Below are 23,380 nucleotides of genomic sequence, written 5' to 3' on the forward strand. Positions count from 1 at the left end.
TATCTGTGATTTGTTGGCTTAGGAACTTAGACCACTGCTTTGGTTTCATTCTTATGAGGCTCAGGGATTTTTGAAGTCCAGCACCTAAAGTGAAGACATAAAGACGTGTCAGTGCAAAGAAGACTTGTTGACATGTCATATCATGACTTAAGTGCTTTGAGGGACCAGTTTCATCAAGCAGGACTCATTAGCTCATTCAGTTCTGTGTTGGACTCAAGATTTTAAGGTTGTGGGTTCAAACTTGACAGACTTTTAAAAGCACAAGTTTCTTCAACAACTCTAAAAGAATCACAGACAAAGTGATGCTCAGGAGGAGGAGCTGCTGTGATTCAGATTATCTGATCACCTGACTGTTGGTTTGATTCCTGCTTGAGGACATGTGCTCTTGTCTTTAAAGACAGCAGCACAATACGCCCCCTACAGGCTGCTCTGGGTCACTGTGTCTGTAGAGATGATTGATCTTAACCTGTTTGATGTTCACCTGCAACCACTTATCTGAATGATAATCAACCAGTTAACAACATGAGTGTTTAAGATTTCATGTGTTTAAAGCAACAAAGTTCTTTAAAGAAGCTTGTGAGTGTTTAATAAGTTGTTTATCAGCTCCTGCTGCTCAGTCTGTCAGTATCAAGATCCATTCATATCTCAAAAATATTCTCCAGCTGCACTCTTAATATCAAATTAACATAAAACACACATGATATTAATCCTAATGTACTCAAGGAAGGATGGAAGTACGTATGAGAAGAGGGAAGTGAACTATTAACCTTGAGACAATAAAGCCTGAAGTTTAACCACTGGACTAAAACAACTGTTCAACTCAAACTCAGTTTGTCATTCTGTCACCTACCTGAACGCCTCCTGCTGACAGGTGGAGGAGCTCAAGACCTTCATGTTGTCTTGGACGGCACTGATACCACCCTCTATATTTTTCATTGTCACTTGTGAATCATTTGATCTAATTGTGTCTGTAGAGACTCCAAAACTGTTTCCAAGTAGAAAAAAGAAAACAGTCCCTGTGATCAACCAAGTTCATGTAGCTTTATTGTTCTTATGACATGATGATGTTGATGGATCACCTTTACATGGCACTATATAGCACTTTTTGTTTGAGTGTTGTGTTCAAGTGAAAACCACAGACAACTCTCATTGGTAACTTTTACAACATTTTCTTTGTTTTTCACAATGAAGAGAACTCAAATGAACCATATAGTCTAATAATTAGAAAAACAAAAAGTCAGGAGGAAAGAAAGAAAAAAGTGAAAAAACTCTGAGAGACACCTCTTAAATGTCTGAGACTGTTACAGTTATAGACAGTTGATGATAGTGCATTGAGCAAATGGTAATATTAGTATATCTGGTCTCTGCAGGAGAACTTGAAGTGATCCAGCATCACCCTCTCCTTCACTGCCTTCTTCCCTACTCCTCCTCCTCTCTTCTTCTCTCTGCAGTCATGAAAACCCTGTCAAAGCAGGCAGCGTTTGGATTTTGATGCTCATCTGGTTTCTGTTACAGAACCGCTGCTGGGAACGTTCAAAGAGAAAGACTGGCAATACAGCAATAATTTCATGTATTAATTAATGTTGGAGCCACAGTAATATTTTTTATTTCTTTTGTTTCTTGGTTAATTAATTAGAGATAATTATATGTAAATAGAAAATGCAGTTTTGTTGTTTGTACACAGGGTGGAGCACTAGGGCAGAAACACAGGTGATATAAGGTGAAGCTGATGAGCAGCAGGTGTGTGAACAGGGGCAAGCAAACAGTTTTTTGACCGTGTGTGGCAGCATGGAAGATTGTTGGACAATGTATTGGAACTGAAACTGTTAAATGGATACTTGCCTGAGATGGAAACCTGTCAGAGAAAGAATAATCAACATATAATGATTTACCTGTGTGAAGGTGAGTACATGAAAATAAATGGGTCACTGAATCCAAAGAGACCGGCGTATTGGACATTAGTTTATTGTAGTTGCCAAGAACACGCGTCCGAATAAGTTCTTCCTGTCCACCCCTCAGTGGACTTAAATGTAATGTACGAGGTTTTTATTGAAAGACTCTACAATTAATTTGAGCTGAATTTATCAAACTTTTTCTCTAAAATGGAACAATAAAATAAATAAAATTTGATGTATTTATAGCTAAAGTCTTCCTGAAAAATTCAGCAAATGTCTTAAAGAAAAAAAGACAGACAGTTTGACTGCTGAAGCACGTCAGTGATCCTACATTTGCAGCTCGTCTTGTAAATGTTCACATCTTTTTCCAACAAAGTTACTGTTGGACAGTTTGATTTTTTTGACAGAAGTGAGAGAACAATTTTGTTTTTTTGTTTTCTTGTTTTTCATAAATATAAAACTTAACCCTGAAAAACCTGACAGCATAAATAATGACATGACTTAATGACCTTTTGTCTGTATTATATTATTCTTTTACAGATTTATTCTTTTTTATGGCCCTCCTGTGACTCAGTACAGGAACAGTTTCACTGCAGGTTATTGAACTTCATTACAAGACTTGTGATAATATTTAACTTATTCAATTTACAAATTCCACAGAGGATTTTGTTGCTTCAGTTGACTACATTTACCATCAACACTGACTGGACATCCACAAGAAAATGCAGAATTTTACTGGTTTAAAATTATTCATGAAATCTACACAACGGAGAGACAAGCCCTTTCTATAAAAATGCAAATAGAAAAAAAATTAGGAGAATGTGGTCAAAATGGATTGAGTACATCATTTCACAGAGACCTGACCTACTTTAGAGGAGCAGACTTTCATAGATAAATGAATGTGTGTGAAATTGGAAGACAGTAAAATGGAAGAGAGAAACATAGAAGGGAGACAGGCTTTATGTTGATTAAGTTTAATGCCATTATTTGGGTTATGTCTGTATTATTATGTATTCATGTAAATGTGATCTATGCACTTGAATGAGTGAGAGTGTGTGCATTTGCACCTTCACAGAACTGGGTCTGATCTTGTTAGCCATGCCAGGAGTGTGACTTTTTTTCTGTGTCATCATCACTCATATCTACACCAACAATGTGATTATGATTAAACTGTTTACAGGATCACAAGGTTAATCTCTTAATTTTGCTCTCAAAATGCACAAGATTGTTGCATTTAACTTTATAAATGTACAAACTTTTCTTCTGGGGGAGTCAGTAATATTAGCTGCTCATCACGTCTTCTGTTGTTGCACATGTTTGTCCTAACCCTCCTTCAGAGGACACAGAGACACTGAGGAACCAAACTTGGACCAGAACACAAACCCAAATCCAGGATAAAGAGTTTCAGTGAATGTGGTGTTGAAGGTGTGGAGGTGGATCAGTGTGTCAGAGGAGACTCTGTAGAAGGACAGAGAGCCAGCAGGACAGTCCACATACACTGCTACTCTGTGAGAGACAGAGGAGGAAGAGGAGGAGGAGGAGGAGCAGATGGGTATTCTCCTGTTATTGTGATGGACAGTGTAAGAACCATCGGAGCAGATCAGACTCCAAGACTGATCGTTCTCTCCAAACCTGCAATCAGCTGTGTCTCCTCTCCTTCTGATCGCTCTGTAAGACACTGAAATGAAAAGCCCTCCTCTCCACTCGACCTCCCAGTAACAGCGACCAGTCAGACCAGTTCTACACAGCAGCTGAGGACAGACATCAAATCTGTCTGGATGATCAGGATATGACTGACGCTCCTCCACATACATCATCTTCCTGTTGTCATCAAACAGTTTGATGCGTCTGTTCACTGTGTTTGTGTCGACTGTGAGTTCACAGGAATCTGATGGAGAGAACGAGACACAACACAGCTGCAGTTATTAATCAATCTGTTTGATTTGTTCATTAATTGGCAAAATTGATGATGACATCAGAGAATTGAATGAGTGATGTCACACTTTGAAGATGGCTGAATGTGTGCTGCTTCATTTCACACTTACACTTCCTCAGACCTGGTCTCAACCATCGGACTCCAGCAGGCTCCACCCTGAAAGGAGGAGGAGGAGGGTCAGAGCAGCACTTCCTCTTTCAGCATGGAAACATGGACGTTACCTCACTCTCATACACAGTTCAAATGTAGAGTTGGAAACTGTACTGGATTGTACTGTACTGTACTTCAGACTGAATCCCTTTGAATCCTTCATTGAATGGAACCAGTTTTAACTTTCAATAACTGCAGTTAACTAAAATTATAAATAACAAAACTTAAAGATTCAGTAATGATCTGCCACCAGATTGTTTCCTTGTTCATCACACTGATTATTTGCGGCTTCAGCAGGCTTCTTGTGGCCTCTTCATACCTGAGAGTCTCCAGTCTCCAGTGTGGATCCTTTAGTCCAGCAGACAGAAGCTGGACTCCTGAGTCTCCTGGATGATTGTAGCTCAGGTCCAGCTCTCTCAGATGGGAGGGGTTGGAGCTCAGAGCTGAGGCCAGAGAAGCACAGCCTTCCTCTGTGATCAGACAACCTGACAGGCTGCAAACACACAAAACAACACACATGATCACATGATCACATCATCTGAGGCTCCTGCTGTCAGTCAAAGACAAGAAGAAAATTAAATAAATAGATTAAATAAAACTACCTGTGGCTGTTTTTTTTTCCTTTTATTGGCTTATTATCTATTTTATTACTTTTATATTTTTTGAGTGGTGATACTGACCTGATAAAATATAGATTAGACAATTCATTTTGCTGGTATTAGGTCATAAACCAAAAATCAATTAAGTTTAAAAAAGGTATCAAACTAAGTCATAAATCTGTTCTTTAGCCTTTAACCAGTGCTTAAGGATTGGAGATGGGTAGATAAACTATAAACTCCCATACATGTTAGCTGTTTATTCACAAGTGTAAATCCAATTTTAAATGGTCATCAGTTGAATCCTGACCTGAGAGTTTCTAGAGTACAGTTTGGACTCTTCAGTCCATCAGACACCAGCTTCAGTCCTGAATCCTGCAGGTTGTTGTTACTCAGGTCCAGGTCTCTCAGACTAGAGGACTGTGAGCTGAGAACTGAGGACAGAGCTTCACAGCTTCTCTCTGACAGGTTACAGTCTCTCAGTCTGGAGAGGAAATAATGAACAAGTGTTAGGTGCCACAGTGTCTTTGTGGTGCTGTGATCTCCTGTGCCCAGGTTCTGCCCCCCCCCCCCTCGCAGATTGCAGTGATTGGCATCAGGTGCAGCTGCTCTGCAATCAGGACCTGGTGCTTAAAAGCCTGGAGAGTGCAGCCAGTCAGGGCCAGTGGGACTAAAGTCTGCTAGTCTGTAGACTAATCCTGCAGCAGCAGGTTAGACTACTTGTGGTTGTTGACAAGTGTTTTGCTAGCGCTCTCTGCTAGTGAAGTCACTTGTCTTTGTGTTTCCTGTGCCTTGTTACTGCCATGCTTGGCAAGGGCACTCGTTTGCACGCCCCCATGTGCTTTGCTAGTCCCACCAGCTAGCAAAGGCACTCTGTGTTGTTCTGTGTTGTGTTCTTGTTAGCCTCCCTGGCTAGCATGGACACTTGTTGTCTTTTGTGTGTGTGTTGTTTAATTTAGTAGGTTAAGTTACCCTGTTTTGATTTAATCTGTTAACCTAATTTGACACATTTGTTAATAAAAGAACTTTTGTTTACATCATTTTGTCTCAGTTCTCCTTCCTTCCTTTTTCTCCTGGGAAAATGTATTTAATGTTGCAGCCCTCATCCCCTAGCCCAACTTGGGGGTCGTAACAACAAGGCAACAAAAAACATTTGTGTCAAAATGTTGAGTCTGAGATTTTTGTGATACAATATCTCGTTCAGGCATGTTAACATCCTTACTGTTATACTCTGAAAATGTTGGGGACATGATCATTTGAAATAAACAGGCATTCACTAAGGCACATGATATCAGCACACTAATTTGTTTTTTGATCTCAGCCAGAGTTAATATTTGTATTGCACATAAGTTTGAATGAGACAAAATACTTTGGAAAAATCAAACATATCTTGTACAAGAGTTGTTTGAATTAAATGTTTAAAAAATAAACAAATAAATAAATAACTTAAAGAAATGTCTAAAATAGTTTAAGGCAAATGGTGACTTGATCTGACCTGAGTGTTTCCAGTTTCCAGTTTGGACTCTTCAGTCCATGAGACACCAGCTTCAGTCCTGAATCCTGCAGGTTGTTGTTACTCAGGTCCAGGTCTCTCAGACTCGAGGACTGTGAGCTGAGAACTGAGGACAGAGCTTCACAGCTTCTCTCTGACAGGTTACAGCCACTCAGTCTGATCAGAAAAATTTATGACAGCAAACAACATTTGTGTTAAATGTTCAATCTAATGTCCCTAATGTCTCCTTTTTTTACAGTATATACAGTAAAAATCACTTCTCAGCACATATTAAAATCCTTACTCTTTTACTGCAAACCTGAATTAGAAATAAGTATTTAAAATCAAATTATATAAAAACATATTAGATACTAAATCTCAGCAATAATTCATATGTTTTGTTTTTGGTCTATACTGTGTGACTGTAAATCCTGAAAGACAAGATATAGGAATACAGACGTGTAAATTAAACTGGTTTTTTAAAAAAATAGAGAAATAACTTAATCTGAGACAAACTGTGATGTGATCTGACCTGAGAGTTTCCAGGGCACAGTGTGGACTCTCCAGTTCAGTGGACAGAAGCTTCAGTCCTGAATCCTGCAGGTTGTTGTTACTCAGGTCCAGGTCTCTCAGACTAGAGGACTGTGAGCTGAGAACTGAGGACAGAGCTTCACAGCTTCTCTCTGACAGGTTACAGCCACTCAGTCTGAAGAGACAACAGTCAGGAAACAGTTAATAAGAGTTTTCCATGTGAAAGACTGCAGTATATTTATTGATGAATAAATCTCACTTACAGAACTTTCTTGGAGGCTTTGACCACTGGCAGCAGCCTCAGAAGAGCCTCCTCTGAAGCAGAGAACTTCTTCAGGTCAAACACGTCCAGATCTTTTTCTGATGACAGTAAGATGAAGACCAGAGCTGACCACTGAGCAGGAGACAGATAATGTCTGGAGAGACTTCCTGAACTCAGGTACTGTTGGATCTGTTCCACCAGAGAACGATCATTCACTTCATTCAGGCAGTGGAACAGATTGATGCTTTGCTCTGCAGAGGGAGTCTCCTCAATCTTCTTCTTGATGTACTCGACCGTTTCCTGTTTAGTTTTTGAGTCACTTTCTGTCTGTATCAGAAGGCCACGCAGGAGAGTCTGGTTGGTCTGCAGTGAAAGACCCAGGAGGAAGCGGAGGAACAAGTCCTTGTTTCCCTTTTGACACTTTAAGGTGATGTCAACAGCACACTGGTAGAGGTTTTTCTCTCCAGATTCATGCCAGGTTGATTTTTCTTGCAACAGCAGATTTTTACCAGAGTTGGTGAATTTCAAGTGGACATAAAGAGCAGCCAGAAACTCTTGAAAGCTCACATGGACAAAGCAGAACACTGTGTCCTGGTACAGTCCTCTCTCCTCTTTAAAGATCTGTGTGAACACTCCTGAGTACACTGAGGCTGCTCTGATATCGATGCCACACTCTGTCAGGTCTGATTCATAGAAGATCAGGTTTCCTTTCTGCAGCTGATCAAAAGCCAGTTTTCCCAGAGACTCAATCATCTTCCTGTTCTCTGGACTCCAGTGTGGATCCGTCTCAGATCCTCCATCATACTTGACGTTCTTCAGTTTGGACTGAACCACCAGGAAGTGGATGTACATCTCAGTCAGGGTCTTGGGCAGCTCTCCTCCCTCTCTGGTCTTCAACACGTCCTCCAGAACTGTAGCAGTGATCCGGCAGAAGACTGGGATGTGACACATGATGTGGAGGCTTCGTGATGTCTTGATGTGGGAGATGATTCTGCTGCTCTGTTCCTCATCTCTGAATCTCTTCCTGAAGTAGTCCTCCTTCTGTGGGTCAGTGAACCCTCTGACCTCTGTCACCATGTCAACACACTCAGGAGGGATCTGATTGGCTGCTGCAGGTCGTGTGGTTATCCAGAGGCGAGCAGAGGGAAGCAGTTTCCCCCTGATGAGGTTTGTCAGCAGCACATCCACTGAGGTGGACTTTGTAGCATCAGTCAGGATCGCATTGTTGTGGAAGTCCAGAGGAAGTCGACACTCATCCAGACCGTGAAAGATGAATAAAACCTGGAACTCTTCAAACCTGCAGATTCCTGCTTCTTTGGTTTCAGTGAAGAAGTGATGAACAAGTTCCACCAAACTGAACTTTTCTTCTTTCAGCAGATTCAGCTCTCTGAAAGTGAATGGAAACATGAACTGTATGTCCTGGTTGGTTTTGTCTTCAGTCCAGTCCAGAGTGAACTTCTGTGTTAAGACTGTTTTCCCGATGCCAGCCACTCCCTTTGTCATCACTGTTCTGATTGGTTCATCTCTTCCAGGTAAAGGTCTAAAGATGTCTTCTTGTCTGATTGGTGTTTCTTGTTTGTCTGGTTTCCTGGATGCTGTTTCAATCTGTCTGACCTCATGGTCACCACTGACCTCTCCAGTCCCTCCCTCTGTGATGTAGAGCTCTGTGTAGGTCTCCTTCAGACGGGCTTTGTTTCCTGCTTTAGCAATTCCATCAAAGAAATGCTCGACCTTCTTCTTAAGGTTAGATTTAAGTTTACGCTGACAAACTCCAGAATGACTTTCTGATAAATGCACAACAAGAAACAAGAAAATCAATTAGTAGTAGAAAATATGACGCATATCGTAACATATTTTCCTACATCTCTTGAGACATTAGAAAATGTCCCATTGATCCAATGTTTTAAACAGACAAATCATCTTACTGCTCTGCAGACAGTCAGCCAACTCCCCCTCCTTCATACTCCTCAGGAAGTGCAGTGTGATCTTCAGAAATGCCTCACTGCTGCTCCCTGTCTGTTCTTGCTCCTCCCCACGCTCATCAGAACCTGAAATCAGAACTTTTCGGACCTTCTTCAGTTCCTTCTTCACAAAAGCAGATATGCTCTCCTCCAGCCGCTGGAATGGAACATTAAATAAATGACAGAGTCAAACTAAGATCATGAAACCAAACATCAGATCCATGTTGGATCTTAAAACTGCAGAACAGAGATTACTGTATAAAGAAGAGATGTACAGACCATCAGTACGGAGTCAACGTGTGCTTGATACTGCTGGACAGACTGACCACTTGGAACCTCTAAGCCCTCCTGGTCGACTCTGTGGAGGAGTCATGAAGAATTAGCTCACTTTATGTCTGTCTAAACACATACATACTCACTTGCTGTGCTCAGTCAGACCACTGCTCTGAAATGACATATTCCATCACTTTCACTTCCTGTGTGTCTCTGGTCTAAGGCTTTGCCTGTTCAGTTCATTTCGCTACGGCTGTTGTGAAAGCTGTCAATCAATGTGGTGCAGCCCAAACAACCACATTTAAAAGAGTGTCTCAGTCTGCTTCCAAGAGCTTCCAGTTCATTTGTGATGAAAAAGCTCATCTGAGCAGCCACAGGGTTGTGTGGTAGCAGATGTGTGAGTTTAGCATGAATTTAAAACTCTACAGTTAAATTCTTCCACTGAGTCTCAGTTCCAGGACGTCAAATACCAACAGTTTGGGTTGATAAGGCAACCTGAGCACAGAAAAATACAGAGAAAATAAGTATGGGTGGCAGGTGGGGGTCTCTGTAGATGCAGGCGCAATGACATTTTCCGAAAATACTGCTGGTTCTAAGGTGTTTGACTTTGTGCCATAGGAGCATCAATCTATGCACATTAATTATTGATTTCAGTGCATTTGGCCCACAAGGCTGATTGCTCTGCAGAGAACTTCAATAAAAGTCAGTTTAGTTTTAAAAACTGCAGATTTCACAACTGAGAATCTGTTGAAAACAAATGCTTTTGGTTTTATAAATCAGTTCTAAATCTTCACCTTTGATCAATAGAATGATGTCCATCTTTGAGGGATTCACCACGCTTCATACGCCTCTTCGTGGAGACACTGCTGGGTTCTGTTTTTTCCAGCTTTCTCCTGGTAGAAATACATAAAAGCAGGATATGATCTGCACTGCTGCTAGAACACTGTGGTTGCACTGGAGAATGTTCAATGTGCAAATATATGTGTAAGCAAGAAAGAATGACTGAATGTTGCAAGTAAACATCAGCTATAGAAGCTTTACAAAAACTTCCTTATAAATAACAGTTACAACATGAATCAGTTATATTTTAATGTTACTATCAGTTTACCTCTTCGTAGCAGAGGGTTGTCCTTTAAAATCAATATGACGATCAGTTGACCAGTCACTCTTGAAGGACACACAGCTGGGTTCAGGTCCAGATTCAGGTCCGTCAGAGTCTGCTTCATGCTGCATGTCTTGGCTTCAACACAACACACACAGAGCTTTGAGTGTGAATAATGACGGTGGAGTGAACTCTGATATGCAGAAGAGTCAATCACTAATAACTGGTAGGCTATTGTGGGCCACACCTGTGTGACCCCTCCAAACAATCATTATTCTTTTGGTATAAGTGTGTATAAGCTACTCTGTTGGGTTGTTTAAAGAAAAACATTAAGCTTATGCTGGAAGAAAGACATTAACCAAAGTAAAGCTCTAAAAATGGAAACAAGTATAATTTATTTTCATTTTTGATGATAAAGTTTTGGAATAAATCACTCTTAATCACACTTAACTCAGGCTGTTAAAGCAGAGGGAATTTAAGAGAGTCACCTGAATGCCTGAATGAAAAGAAATGCAACATTATGTTCATTAAAATAACAAGCTACTTCTAATCTAAGATTACAAATGTGCATTGTGTTTCCCTATTTTATTTCTTCTCTAACTGTGAAAACTAGAGAGTGGAAAAATTAAAATAGAAAGGTTTGTTGTTTTACATGTTTAAATGACTACAGTAACTCGCAGTAAGAAATGTAAACTTCTGCCTCTGTGGCACTTAACTTTTTTTTGTTAAATCAGCAGTTTTAAGATGTAAATGAATAGGTATGTCTTGGATTGAAGACTGGGAGACACATTTTACTGCATCAGTGAACTTAACATTATTCTGTTATGTTCACTTATTTATGTCTTCAGTCAATTCCAATCAATCAAAGAGAGGAATGCACCAAAATCTTGTTTTACAACCTTGTTGTAAATGATAAATGAATCCCTTTGTGTCCTTGTCTTAGTAAACACATTAACCTTTGCACCACCCTACTTATCACTGTTCCTCTTTATTTCATAAGTGTGGTGTGGAGGAGGTACAAATGCATTTCATTGTATAACCATGTGTTGTATAATGACAATAAAGCAGAACCTTGATCCCTGACGAGGAACCCAAAGTCCACAGCAATAAATATGATATCTGATCTCTGAGAACAATGATTATCAGAGTGGCTCCTGTCTCTGTTACATTATTGTGTTGTTTACTTTAATGTTGTATTTGGTTTAGGTGGAGCAAGTTTTAACTTCTTCATAAACTTTTAGGTAATTTAATGTATATAGTAGTAGTATAGTACAGTGGTTCTTAAATAGGGTTCTGTGACATTCTGCCAAAGGTTCTGTGAAGAGTTTGCAGACTGTTTCATTTAAATTATCATGATATAAAAACATATTTATTTTAGAGGCTTCATTGTTCAACAAATTATATTTTAATTGTTAAATGACCTGTGACTTCTCTCAAACTCCTGACACAACATGGTGGATATTTTTAACAAAATATACAAAAGCAAAAAGTCAAATATCCCCCTGTGAGATGTGCAGTGAAGGAAGAAATACTCAGGGAAAGAACAAGTACTGCAAGTGCAATACTGAAGAAAATGCACTTAGTTACATTCTACAACTGGCAGTTACAAAAGCAGATCTTTGCAAGATAAAAAGACTGACAATTTCAATAAAGCCCTTCCAAAATGCTAAAATATGAATTTTAATTTAAATTCTCCTTCCTGTTGTTTCCGCTTCAACTAACTTTACTCATTCCACCATCCACACTCCCAATCTCTCAACACAACATGGCAGAAATTTTAATGGAGGCTGTTTCACCTCCTTCATCACACAGTTCAACTCAGAGCTTTCAATTTGGAGAAATGAACAATCACATGGCAGATTTTTTTGCTGTTTCTAGTGAGAATAAACTGACGAAAGCTTGTGTTATCAAGTAAAGAATTTAAAATGTGTTATTACCTTCACCTGGAGCTTTAGCCAGAGGAAACAACCTGCACCACGACATTCAGAGAGAATAAAATTAAACCTTGATCAGGAACATCCAGAGAGGCGTGTCAGCGTTAAACATTAATCATAACTGTTTAATGTGAGGACATAAAGATAAAACACACGTTGAGGACATCATCAGTGATCTTATTTAGACTCCAGAAAGCTGCTTTAGTGAGTTTTAAAAATAAAGAGTACTTTAACAGAGTGTTAATTACTGTTGGACAGATCTAAAAAAGTTAAAACAATTAAAAACAATGATTCAATGTAGAGGTGTGAGAGGAAGGATGAGAATCAGCAGCAGGTTTACTAAAATTCCTTTTTCTATTCTTTGTTCTGGATTTAAAAAATGCTTTACTGTAACAATCCAGCTGTGTTTGTGTATTTGTACTGTATTTCTGCAGAATCTGCAGAGTTCAAATTTTCAGGGTTACACTATCTCAGAATATTATGAAAAAAACAAAACAAAACACAACCAACCAAACAAACCATGTATGAAAGCATATCAGTTTGTAACAGTACTGTGCATACAGGATGCAGGGTGAAAATGCATAATGAGTCATAAAAAAGTGGAAAAGTTGGATTTCTCTGTTTCTGTGTAGCGCCAGTGAGACACTGCTGCCATCCAGTGGACATGAGGGAAAACACCATGATACCGTTCAGACAAGAGGTTTCAAAAAGCACTCAAACTCAGGACACATGTAAACACAGTGAACGAAAGGCTTTTCAATTCTGCAACTATGGTTTGACCGTTTTTCTCAACACTAATAACAAACAAACCACTTTTACTGGAATAAATATAAGCAATTTCAAACAGTATGCATAACTTTTCTTACTACTTTTATACGTTACAACTTGTTTTTAAAGAAAGTATCGTTGCCATGGGATACTCAGTGAGTGAGACAGATATTATTTCATCACAGTTTGAGGTACAGTTGTTGTACAGCTGTATTTGATGCATCAGAAGTGAGAAAGTGTCTATAAACATGATCTTAACTATAATATTAACTGCCAACATAAAATGTACACAGACCTGATTGCTACCTAGTGGGGGAGACCAGGGATAATTGCAGCATGGGGTGATGATAACTTCTTGAATCCATCCAATCAGAAACAATGATCATAAAACAGATTATTTTTCTGATAACAGCCATTTTTGCACCTTTTTTATTCACCCTCTCTTTGAAACACTGCTTTAGTTCCTGTACCGCCTCCTGAAAAGCCCACTCTGCTCTGATTGGTCAGCTCCCTGTTCAGGGAAGCAGGAACTGCTCACTGTGATTGCACAGACTCAACACAACTGTTCATTGGCGAGAAGGATGTTTCTCCAACAGCAGGAGACGCCTACAGAGGACACAGAGACACTGAGGAACCAGACATGAACTGAAACTCAAACCCAAATCCAGGATACAGAGGTTCAGTGAACGTGGTGTTGAAGGTGTGGAGGTGGATCAGTGTGTCAGAGGAGACTCTGTAGAAGGACAGAGAGCCAGCAGGACAGTCCACATACACTGCTACTCTGTCAGAGACGGAGGAGGAGGAGGAGGAGGAGGAGGAGGAGGAGGAGATGGATGTTCCGCTGTTATTGTGATAGACAGCGTAACGACCACCATCATAGCACTCCAGAGTCCAGGACTGATAATTCCCTCCAAACAAACAGTCCTCTTTGTCTCCTCTCCTGCCGATTCCTCTGTAACTCACTGAGATGTGAACCTCTCCTGTCCACTCCACCTCCCAGAAACAGCGACCAGTCAGACAGTTTCTACACAGCAGCTGAGGACAGCGGTCAAATCTGTCTGGATGATCAGGATACGACTGAAGCTCCTTCACACGTGTCACCTTCCGCTTGTCATCAGACAGTTTGAGCTCTTTGTTTGCTGTGTTTGTGTCGAATGTGAGTTCACACGAATCTGATGGAGAGAAAAAGACGAGAAGTATTAGTTGTATCTCATGATGTGTCTGGCATTTAGTCGCTGCTTTCATAATTACTCATTTTTATTTTCTTGTGTTTGTTGTTTCTACCATAAACTGCTGATTCTGACTCAGCAGCACACAGGTGCTTTTATTCTGAGGAACACAAAGTACTATGGTTAGGAAAATTAAAGGCCCATCTGTCTGCAAAGAGTAGTGGTGAAAACATGATAATGCTGAGTGTCGAAATCCACAGATTTCTCTCTGTCTCTGTCCTGTGGATAACAGACTGACTATTAATTACATCACATAACCCCACTTCAAATCATTTGAACTTTAGTGAAACCAGACTAATGGCATTTGATTTCCTACAAGTCATAAACACACACTAATTCATTTGGTGAACATTTAATATAATTTGGTATTAATTTTCGTGCCATGTAAAAAGGAATATATGTGACGTTTTTGTCTTAATGACACAGTTTAAAAATGTTTATAACTGTTGTTTTATTAAATCAGAAGTCTTCGAGGGAAATATGGCAGTGAATTTAGCAGAAGACGTCAGAGATGTAAAAAGTCTTTAACAGGATAGTTGAATGTGTGCTGCTTTGTTTTCATGAATTAAAATTAAAAACACACTTACACTTCCTTAGACCTGGTCTCAACCATCGGACTCCAGCAGGCTCCGCCCTGAAAGGAGGAGGAGGAGGGTCAGAGCAGCACTTCCTCTTTCAGCATGGAAACATGGACGTTACCTCACTCTCACAATCATACTCTCATTATTTGAGTTCTTATTAAGTAAAGATTAATTCTCAAAGGCATCTCTCCACCTGGTGTGAATTAGACCAGACGGTTATTTAAAAAAGATCTGGGTATTTATCATTTGATTCTTGAAAAGACGGCGAAAACGAATATTTCTCAACATGACAGGCAGCTCTTTTAGCATGCAGACACTGAATCAACTGAATCAATTATTACCAAGAGGCAATTATAATTTTAGTTCCTAGAGATGTTCTCCTTTGAACCCTCCTACACAAATAACACCTGTTTGTGTTCAACCAATGTTTGTGTTCAGAGCAAAGGAAAAAGGTTTCCCACATGTGTCCACCATGACGCAAACAGACAGAGAAAATGTTTGCAGCTCCTCCTCCTCTATCAGACTGACTGTCTGTGGCTGCAGCAGGCCTCTTCATACCTGAGAGTCTTCAGTCTCCAGTGTGGATCCTTTAGTCCAGCAGACAGAAGCTGGACTCCTGAGTCTCCTGGATGATTGTAGCTCAGGTCCAGCTCTCTCAGATGGGAGGGGTTGGAGCTCAGAGCTGAGGCCAGAGAAGCACAGCCTTCCTCTGTGATCAGACAACCTGACAGGCTGCAAACACACAAAACAACACACATGATCACATGATCACATCATCTGAGGCTCCTGCTGTCAGTCAAAGACAAGAAGAAACAGCCTCCAAAGACTTCATCAACCTCCCTGCATGTCTTTGTTTTTCTTCAGGTACATTTTGATCCAGATACAAATTAAGAATAAATCTTTAAAATCATCATTGAAGTTTAGTTAAAGTTCCTGTAATGAATCATATTAACAGACACAATCCTGCACAGATTAGTTGTTGGGTTGATGAATCCTGACCTGAGAGTTTCCAGAGTACAGTTTGGACTCTTCAGTCCATCAGACACCAGCTTCAGTCCTGAATCCTGCAGGTTGTTGTTACTCAGGTCCAGGTCTGTCAGACTAGAGGACTGTGATCTGAGAACTGAGGACAGAACTTCACAGCTTCTCTCTGACAGGTTACAGCCACTCAGTCTGGAGAGGAAACAATGAACAAGAAGAAGAACAGGTTACCTTTTTAAAAACACCTTCCACTCCATTAAAATCCAATTTAAAGGATTTGCTGCTAACGTCTTGGTGGCAGACACCACAGGACACCGTCAGATGTTTGTGGAGTCCATGCCTTGACAGGTCAGAAATATTTTGGTGGCATGACAGGGGCCTACACAATTACAACAGTCAATAACTTGTTCTTACCTGAGAGTTTCTAGTTTACAGTGTGGATTCTCCAGTCCAACAGATAGGAGAGACGCTCCTGAATCCTGCAGGTTGTTGTTACTCAGGTCCAGCTCCTTCAGACTGGAGGATTCAGAGCTGAGAACTGAAGACAGAGCTTCACAGCTTCTCTCTGACAGGTTACAGCCCCTCAGTCTGGAGAGACAATGTGAAATTAACACACAAGTAGAGGATGAAACTGATTGTGCATTAAAAATATATATTTTCAGCATATGCAAATATCTATGTTCTTACAGAGATTTCCTGGAGGCTTTGACCACTGGCATAAGAAACTGGAGGGCCTCCTCTGAAGACTCAGAAGAACACCATTTCTTCAGGTCAAACACGTCCAGATCTTTTTCTGATGACAGTAAGATGAAGACCAGAGCTGACCACTGAGCAGGAGACAGATAATGTCTGGAGAGACTTCCTGAACTCAGGTACTGTTGGATCTGTTCCACCAGAGAACGATCATTCAGTTCATTCAGGCAGTGGAACAGATTGATGCTTCTTTCAGGACAGAGCTTCTCTTCAATCCTCTTCTTGATGTACTTGACTGTTACCTGATTGGTTTTTGAGTCACTTCCTTTGTTTGTCAGCAAACCTCGTAGGAGATTCTGGTTGGTCTGCAGTGAAAGACCCAGGAGGAAGCGGAGGAACAAGTCCAGGTGTCCATTAGGACTCTGTAAGGCCTGGTCCACAGCAGTCTGGTAGAAGTGTGTCTCTGGAGATTCATATTTTCTTGTTTTAAAACTCTGAGATGTTTCTTGTTCTTCTGACAGCAGATTGACTCCAGAGTTGATGAATGTCAGATGGACATGAAGAGCAGCCAGAAACTCCTGAACACTCAGATGGACGAAGCAGAACACCTTGTCCTGGTACAGTCCTCTCTCCTCTTTAAAGATCTGTGTGAACACTCCTGAGTACACTGAGGCTGCTCTGATATCGATGCCACACTCTGTCAGGTCTGATTCATAGAAGATCAGGTTTCCTTTCTGCAGCTGATCAAAAGCCAGTTTTCCCAGAGACTCAATCATCTTCCTGCTCTCTGGACTCCAGTGTGGATCTGTCTCAGATCCTCCATCATACTTGACGTTCTTCAGTTTGGACTGAACCACCAGGAAGTGGATGTACATCTCAGTCAGGGTCTTGGGCAGCTCTCCTCCCTCTCTGGTCTTCAACACGTCCTCCAGAACTGTAGCAGTGATCCAGCAGAAGACTGGGATGTGACACATGATGTGGAGGCTTCGTGATGTCTTGATGTGGGACGTGATTCTGCTGGTCTGCTCCTTATCTCTGAATCTCTTCCTGAAGTAGTCCTCCTTCTGTGGGTCAGTGAACCCTCTGATCTCTGTAACCCTGTCAACACACCCAGGAGGGATCTGATTGGCTGCTGCAGGTCGTGTGGTTATCCAGAGGCGAGCAGAGGGAAGCAGTTTCCCCCTGATGAGGTTTGTCAGCAGCACATCCACTGAGGTGGACTTTGTAACATCAGTCAGGATTTTAGTTTTGTTGAAGTCCAGAGGAAGTCGACACTCATCCAGACCATCAAAGATGAACACAACCTGGAACTCTTCAAACCTGCAGATTCCTGCTTCTTTGGTTTCAGTGAAGAAGTGATGAACAAGTTCCACCAAGCTGAACTTTTTCTCTTTCAGCACATTCAGCTCTCTGAAAGTGAATGGAAACATGAACTGTATGTCCTGGTTGGTTTTGTCTTCAGTCCAGTCCAGAGTGAACTTCTGTGTTAAGACTGTTTTCCCGATGCCAGCCACTCCCTTTGTCATCACTGTTCTGATTGGTTCATCTCTTCCAGGTAAAGGTTTAAAGATGTCTTCTTGTCTGATTGTTGTTTCTGGTCTGTCTGGTTTCCTGGATGCTGTTTCAATCTGTCTGACCTCATGGTCTTTATTGACCTCTGCAGTCCCTCCCTCTGTGATGTAGAGCTCTGTGTAGATCTGGTTCAGAAGGGTTGGTTTTCCTGCTTTAGAAATCCCCTCAAACACACACTGGAACTTCTTCTTCAGGTTAGATTTGAGGTTAAACTGGCACATGTCAGGATGTTCTGAAAGTATAAGTAATATTATTGAATACTCTCAAGGAAATAACAACCACTTCTGTTTCTGAAAAAGAATGAGCTAGTAAGTAAGGTTTATTCTTGTCAATGTTTAGTTCTGAGGTTTTCAGAATTTCATGATACTTACAGCTTTGCAAAAAAAAGTAAGCCAGTAAATAAATGTCCATAAATAATTTAAATCTGAATATTCTACACAGTAAGTAAGTGAGAACAGTATTATGGTTATTTACTTGATTCCTACCAGGAGTTGCTGGTTGAGTTAACACCAACTTTGCAAACCTGACTGACTACAGGGCACAATGTACTCCTGTAAATATTGCCAATAATCTTTGCAGACTGTTAAATTGTGATCAGAGACTTATTTTTCTATTGTGGTTTCCTGTTTTTTTCTTTAGCAAAACCAGGAGGAGACTTTTGACTTTAATGCCCTTTTCGTTTGTAAGAGCTGGATCAAACTAGTGTGACTGTGGACTAAACTTGGTTTATTTAATCCATGTTTTGTGGAGTTTAATTTTAGTGGGAAAACTAACTATCATTTGTCAGAAGAGACTCTGAGTGGCACCTGACTTTAAGAGTGACTGTTCAACCACTTCTCTCTAAGCTCTTAAAAACAGAAAAACACAGAGACATCAGGCTGATAACTTAAAGAAATCCTCTTACTTCTCTGCAGACGGTCAGCCAGATCCTCCTGCTTCATCGTCCTCAGGAAGTGCAGTGTGATCTTCAGAAATGCCTCTCTGCTGCTCCTCCTCTGCTCTTCATCCTCACCACCCGACTCCTCCTCATTCTCTAGCAGACTCTCAAAGCATTCTGGGCAATCTGGACTCAGAACCCTCTGGAACTTCTTCAGCTCCTTCTTTACAAAAGTAACAAGGTTCTCCTGCAGCAGCTGGAACACAATATTGTATGAATGAAGCAATCAAACTAAACTCGTGGAACCAAACATCAGAACCTGTACATGTACGGACCATAAATATAGAATCCAGGTGTGTTTGATCCTGCTGCTCAGACTGACCACCGGGATCCTCTGAGCTCCCCTGGTCAATTCTGTGGAGGAAATCATAAAGAATTAGCTCACGTTTTATCTGTCCAGCTTTCAAACAGAAACAAGCAGCTTTGACTTAAAGTATTGATTAAAACATAGAATCAAACTGTCCAACACTATTTCATATAAACTTACAGAGTTTCAGGTACATGTCCTTCTTTAAAATCAATAATGATTTCCTTGGACCAGTCACTGCTGTGGGACACACAGCTGGATTCAGGTCCAGGTTCAGGTCCAGCAGAGTCAGGTGTGCACAGCTGCTCTGGGCTTCAACAAAACACACACAGAGCTCTGAGTGTGAACCATGATGGTGGAGTGAACTCTGACATGATGGACAGTTAGAGATCTTCATCTCACCTCTGAGCTTCATCTTCATCACACAGAGTGGTTTTAGAGGGAGGGACTCCCTCCTCTCTGTCCTCACACTGATTCATGCTGCTGGACTCAGATCAGCTCACACACACTGCAGATCTGCAGAGGAAACACAAATCACCCTTTACATCATCGGCTCCTCCGGTGATTTGCTGTTTCATATCAGTTACTGGTGTAATCGATCGTAGCTATGTGATCTGTTTTTTAAACTTGTCTTCATGTACAGTTCAGTTTTTTTTTTTTTGCTGATCCTAATAAATTATCTGATTTGTGACTCATAACCATGATCTGATCCCAGCGGTGAGTTTTGTGATCTGTTGCACCTGTAATATCAGTGTAAGTTAAATAAAGACAGACAGCAGCATGAGGCAGAGGAAGGAGCTACCTTCAACTGCTGCAGTCCTACTATCAGTCCACTAGATGACGTCATGAAGCTGCAGTGACGTTAAAAAAAAGCAGCCCAGCACACAGAAGGACTGAGACGTACTGATGTGATCTCTCCATCTACACTGAGCCTCCCTGTAGAAAATAGGCTCGTCTGAGATGAACTTGCCTGGAGAGCAGAGTCTGTATTTGGCTGCGTAAGTCAAGGTTTGTCCAAGTCCTGGTCCTTAATCCCTGAATGTGACACATCAGCGCATCATATCGTCGTCAAGCCTCAGCCGCTGGAGGAAAAACCCGACTGACGTCACGGTGACCCGGACTGGATTTCACTGGACTGGACTGGATTTGGGGGTTTTCTGGACGGGACTGAGTGCTCTGATTTCTCAGATTTGTCACAGTCACCTCTCCAAACTTGCAAACTTTGTGTTTTCTTTAATAAATGGTTGAAAATGCTAACAATCAATTAATCAACACTAATTTATAAGATACAAACATGTTTTCTCCTCCATTTTCTTTATTAAGTTTTTTTTAAAGATTTTTTTTAAATCTCATTTTAAGTTAATTTTAATTTTAAATTAAAGTTAAGTTTAATTTTCCTTATTCAACAAATGGCTCTGTCACTGTCAAATGAAGCGCAATTGCAAAATGCACCATTACGAGTACAAGTGCTGCATTGAAAATCCTACATACAACATAAATATATCAATAGAGATCCAGAAGTGTCCTGGAATAAACGATGCCTCGGACTCCTCTCAGACACAAACAGTTGTTTTCCAGCGGCTGTCCGTCCGACTGAAGCCGCATTCAGAGGCTCAGATAGCGGGACAGCAGCGCTTCATCTCCGCCTCCTCTGCAGGCTGAATCAGACTGAATAACTGCCATCAGTGATCAGTGAAAGTTGTGTTTCACAGGAATAACAGCTGTGTTTAACTACTGACGATCAACTAACCCAACTAATCCTGTCCTTATTCAACAGTTTACACTCCCAGATATCGATACAGCATGGCGGACAGTTTGTTTCAGCTCCTTCGTCACGCTTTACAGTTCAACTGTCATTTTGTAAAAAATAACAATCAAGCGATAATTTTTTGCTGTTTCTGGTGAAACTGAGCTAAAAACAGCCTCTGTTAATAAGTAAAACATTTTAAACTCGTTACATTACCTTCAGCTGGAGTTTTGAGACGGAGAAAACGAACTGCGCCAGTGTTGCCAGTTTGGATGGTTTTCCGCCCACTTGGTCTGTTTTGGTTACATTATGCAGAGTGAAATGAACATTATTTATTTCATGCACTTCTCTGTCTCACTCTCTTTGAGTTTACTTAAAAGTGTAGTTTATTTTATTTCTTTATTTTACTTACGGTAGTTAGTTTAATAATTTCTTTTATTTGTTTGTGTCCGTAGCCTCCTATCTGCATTGTATCACCTGTGCACACTTGAATTTTGTTTTATTATTTATTCTAATTGTAATAATTATAAACTGCGATAAATTGTGATTGTAGATAATATTTGGGCGTTTTTTTTTTTGTTTGTTTGTTTTTTTAAACTCACCTTGGGTGGATTTTGATCACCTGTCGGACTGGAAAACATCAAACCTGGCAACACTGATCTCACCACAACGTTCAGAGTGAATTCAAGACAATATACTGTAATAAAGTAGTTGTTTGCATTGTAGGCGAGAAAACTTCCCAGCATGCATCACGAGAAACAGACTCATGGTTTAAAGTTTCATGTGATGTGTGTTCCTGAATTAAACTGCACTTTATAATTGGTTCTGCAGTGTACTACATATGCAGTGTGCCTTTTATCAGCACAGTCCAATTCTTATTATCCATCCCATAAACCCCTGCTTCTGTCTCTCCAGAACATCGGAATGGAACACGGCCCCTACTTCCTTTTCCGCAGCTGGACTGATTCCTGAGGGGGCACAGGGGCAATTATGCCAAAATGCTGTTTATGGACAACAGCTCAGTGTTTAACACAATCATCCTGTGCAGACTGCTCACACAGCTTGAAGACCTGGGACTTGACGCCACCCAGTTCAATTTCCTGTCGTGCCTCATCCCTTATAACCGCCACGAGCCCCCCAAGAGTGTGTCCTGGGCCCTCATTAGGAACCAAAAGAACTGGCAATCAAGGACATGCAGTGTGGAAGTGAACAGGAACTGAATGAGTACTCAGATAACTAAAGATGAATAAAGTTAAAGAACTAAATGCATGATTTGTTGAATTGTAGAGTTGAGTTGAAGCTAAATGATGGATATTGAATACCAAGCCATGCTAAATGAACCATGTCAAATCATGCTGTAGTGTGATGCAGAATACATATAAAAATGGAGACTGTTCAGAGCAACTGAGGTTGGCATTGTGGGAAAATATTTTCTTGTGATGGAAGCGTGTCCCTGAAGTTAATTCTCTGTTTTAGTAAGAACTGAAAGCCACAGTAACGACACCAGGCTCAATCACAGTCTGTCACTGCAGCTGGGTCTGCCACATCCTGCTGGAGTAAAAAAGATGAAGGCAGGAGTGCAGAGGAGACTCTGAGGCTTCATCTCAATATGAGCCTCTCTTCGGACGGACAGCTGCAGCTGCTCAGATTAGTGTAGGATGTCATTTGCAAAAACGTCTGGGTGAGGAGATGAATAAAAGTGCTTCTGAGTGGACTTCACAGGACTCTGATTTCTTAATCAGTTTTCTCCACTTTTGATGAGCATCACTGTCTGATTTTTTAATGGAGTTTTTTTTTTTAATTTAGTGAAAGACTCTGTGGGACAGAAATCCTTGTGCACTCACTGGGGGAGGCTGTTAGCTCCTATAAGACCACGAAACGGGTTATTTTTGAAACTTATGATGACTCACCTGTGTGGCACATGGGATACTTATGCACTTTATTTTGCATTACAATTTAAATGTAATATTGAAGGAACATCACTGCAACATAACAGTTTGAGCAACACTGATGCAAAGTCATATTTTAAGTATGAAGTTGCAGTAATGTTGCTGCAATGTAACATTTTAAGTGTAATGCTGCAGGAACATCACTGCAAAATAATGTTTGAAATGTAAAGGTGTAGTAACATCGCTGCAATGGGTTTGCAGTGACACCAGGTAAATTGTCACATTTTAGCAATGGCGCCATTTCTGACAGTTTTCACCATATTTTATATTGAGGTCATCAGAAAGTAATGGAAAGTTTTATTTTACGTTTTTACAGGTTTTATTACTTTCATATTATGGTATTTTTAACAGGTAGTTAGTAACTGTATCGGAATACATTTTTAAGTAAACCTCTCAACCCTAATCATTATTCCTACAAGAACTATGTAAGTGTTTTATTTTTAATATAGTTTCGGGGGAAAAGATATAGTTTGCTCACTTGTTT

General features: G+C 40.6%; 2 protein-coding genes across 3 annotated transcripts; both read right to left on the bottom strand.

Annotated features, from left to right (window-relative positions):
- Positions 1–1,016: 1,016 nt before the first annotated feature.
- On the bottom strand, positions 1,017–13,099 carry LOC146304970 (protein NLRC3-like). 2 transcript variants are annotated; one of them, XM_084713680.1, is made up of 12 exons: positions 12,136–13,099; positions 10,205–10,336; positions 9,891–9,989; positions 9,103–9,181; positions 8,788–8,980; positions 6,864–8,646; positions 6,602–6,775; positions 6,073–6,246; positions 4,888–5,061; positions 4,301–4,474; positions 3,941–3,987; positions 1,017–3,783 (listed from the first exon to the last, which is right to left on the bottom strand). In XM_084713680.1, the coding sequence occupies exons 2-12, from the start codon at positions 10,327–10,329 to the stop codon at positions 3,218–3,220; spliced, it is 3,588 nt and encodes a 1,195-aa protein (XP_084569806.1). In that variant the 5' UTR covers positions 10,330–10,336; positions 12,136–13,099; the 3' UTR covers positions 1,017–3,217. The 2 variants fall into 2 exon arrangements, with proteins under 2 accessions (XP_084569806.1, XP_084569807.1); XM_084713681.1 differs by lacking the exons at positions 4,888–5,061; positions 6,073–6,246.
- Positions 13,100–13,113: 14 nt separating this feature from the next.
- LOC146304971 (NLR family CARD domain-containing protein 3-like) lies at positions 13,114–21,186 on the bottom strand. The gene is made up of 11 exons (XM_084713682.1): positions 21,164–21,186; positions 19,603–19,716; positions 19,381–19,512; positions 19,169–19,247; positions 18,861–19,089; positions 16,379–18,188; positions 16,106–16,279; positions 15,710–15,883; positions 15,269–15,442; positions 14,717–14,763; positions 13,114–14,072 (listed from the first exon to the last, which is right to left on the bottom strand). The coding sequence occupies exons 2-11, from the start codon at positions 19,677–19,679 to the stop codon at positions 13,507–13,509; spliced, it is 3,462 nt and encodes a 1,153-aa protein (XP_084569808.1). The 5' UTR covers positions 19,680–19,716; positions 21,164–21,186; the 3' UTR covers positions 13,114–13,506.
- Positions 21,187–23,380: the final 2,194 nt, after the last annotated feature.

The sequence above is a fragment of the Lutjanus erythropterus genome, chromosome 24, assembly GCF_056507025.1.
Source record: "Lutjanus erythropterus isolate fLutEry1 chromosome 24, fLutEry1.hap2, whole genome shotgun sequence".
In the NCBI taxonomy this organism is placed as follows: Eukaryota; Metazoa; Chordata; class Actinopteri; order Lutjaniformes; family Lutjanidae; genus Lutjanus; species Lutjanus erythropterus.